Here is a 1,222-nt window from a genome sequence, read left to right on the forward strand (position 1 = left end):
GGGTCTGTTTGATAACCAGACTCATTTATTATCATGTTACTAAATATTTAGGCTGTGACATCACTGTGTAACCAGCCAATGACAGTTTCTCTCTGGAATCTGCCCTGCAGCATCTAAGCGTTGTTGTGACATGCACATTGTTGCATGCAGTAGAATTAAAACCAGGAACTCATTTTTGATTCACAGCCAGGGTTGAATATCCCCTAACAGTGACACATTGGGACTGCAGGTTATTCACACTGTGGCTGTGTGGTTGGTGAACCAATGAAAGCTCTCTTCTGTCTGCAGTCTGCCCTGCAGCAACTTTAACAAGTGCCTTAAGGTGACGGCGTCCTCGGCGTACAGCACAGAGCAGCAGCAGGAAGGTGTCGGTGCAAAGCTTTGTAATCCTGAGCAGCAGAAACATGGCCGGCACCAAAGCTCGTAAGTACATTTAAAACTTTTGATTTACTGTTTAGACCAACTTTCTATCATAAAATACAATCTAGATGAAAAGTAAAAAAACAAACAAACCAAGAGCTACATGTTAAACTGAACTGTGATTGGTTATTTCTGTGTCCTGTGTAGGGCTGGGTATCGTCACTGATTTCTAGAATCGATTCAATTCCGATTCACAAGGTCCCGAATCGATTCGATCCACGATTCGATTTAATTCGATTCGATTTGAATCTGGGAAATTTTGACAGTCAGAAATATTATAATTCAGATCGGTACATTTACATATTTTTGTATCTATAAAAAGGAAGCTGACACACGCAAGACTTTATCACAGGTGTGAGCATCACAGCGAGGCCTTTGTGTAAAAGCAGCTGAAGATAAAACAGAAAAACATGAAGGAGATTTTCCTGTTCTGGGATTTTATAAAAATATTCTGCAGCACATCAAAAACGAAAGAAAACCATTAATCAACATATGAACATCACCTCTGACGTTACAGCGGTTTTATTAGAGACACAGCGTTTTGCATTTTGCATAATTTTAAAGTCTAAATTTGTTCAGTATTGAACGGCAGAAATTAGGTTTTATTTTCGGAAGAATGTAAAAAAAAAAAAAAACAGCGGCCGACAGCCTGTAAACAACAGTAGACTGGTGCGTAACAAGCAAGCGAATAATGAAGAAAGGGAAACTGTTCTTGAAGTACAGAGAGAGAGAGCTGTGCATCGCGGTGGAAGCAAAACAGCAAAAGTCAGAGTGAATCCATGACGATGTTTATGTGAAGCAT

General features: G+C 39.8%; 1 protein-coding gene across 1 annotated transcript in view; it reads left to right on the forward strand.

The window, feature by feature from the left end:
* Positions 1-208: 208 nt before the first annotated feature.
* LOC102201879 (GTPase IMAP family member 7-like) overlaps positions 209-1,222 on the forward strand; it is an 8,664-nt gene continuing 7,650 nt past the window's right edge. The window contains exon 1 of the mRNA XM_005750220.1: positions 209-423. Within this exon, the coding sequence (XP_005750277.1) occupies positions 405-423 (19 nt within the window). The 5' untranslated portion in view covers positions 209-404. The remainder of the gene's footprint in view (positions 424-1,222) is intronic.

The sequence above is a fragment of the Pundamilia nyererei genome, unplaced genomic scaffold, assembly GCF_000239375.1.
Source record: "Pundamilia nyererei isolate P.nyererei 1_Seehausen unplaced genomic scaffold, PunNye1.0 scaffold00266, whole genome shotgun sequence".
NCBI lineage: Eukaryota > Metazoa > Chordata > Actinopteri > Cichliformes > Cichlidae > Pundamilia > Pundamilia nyererei.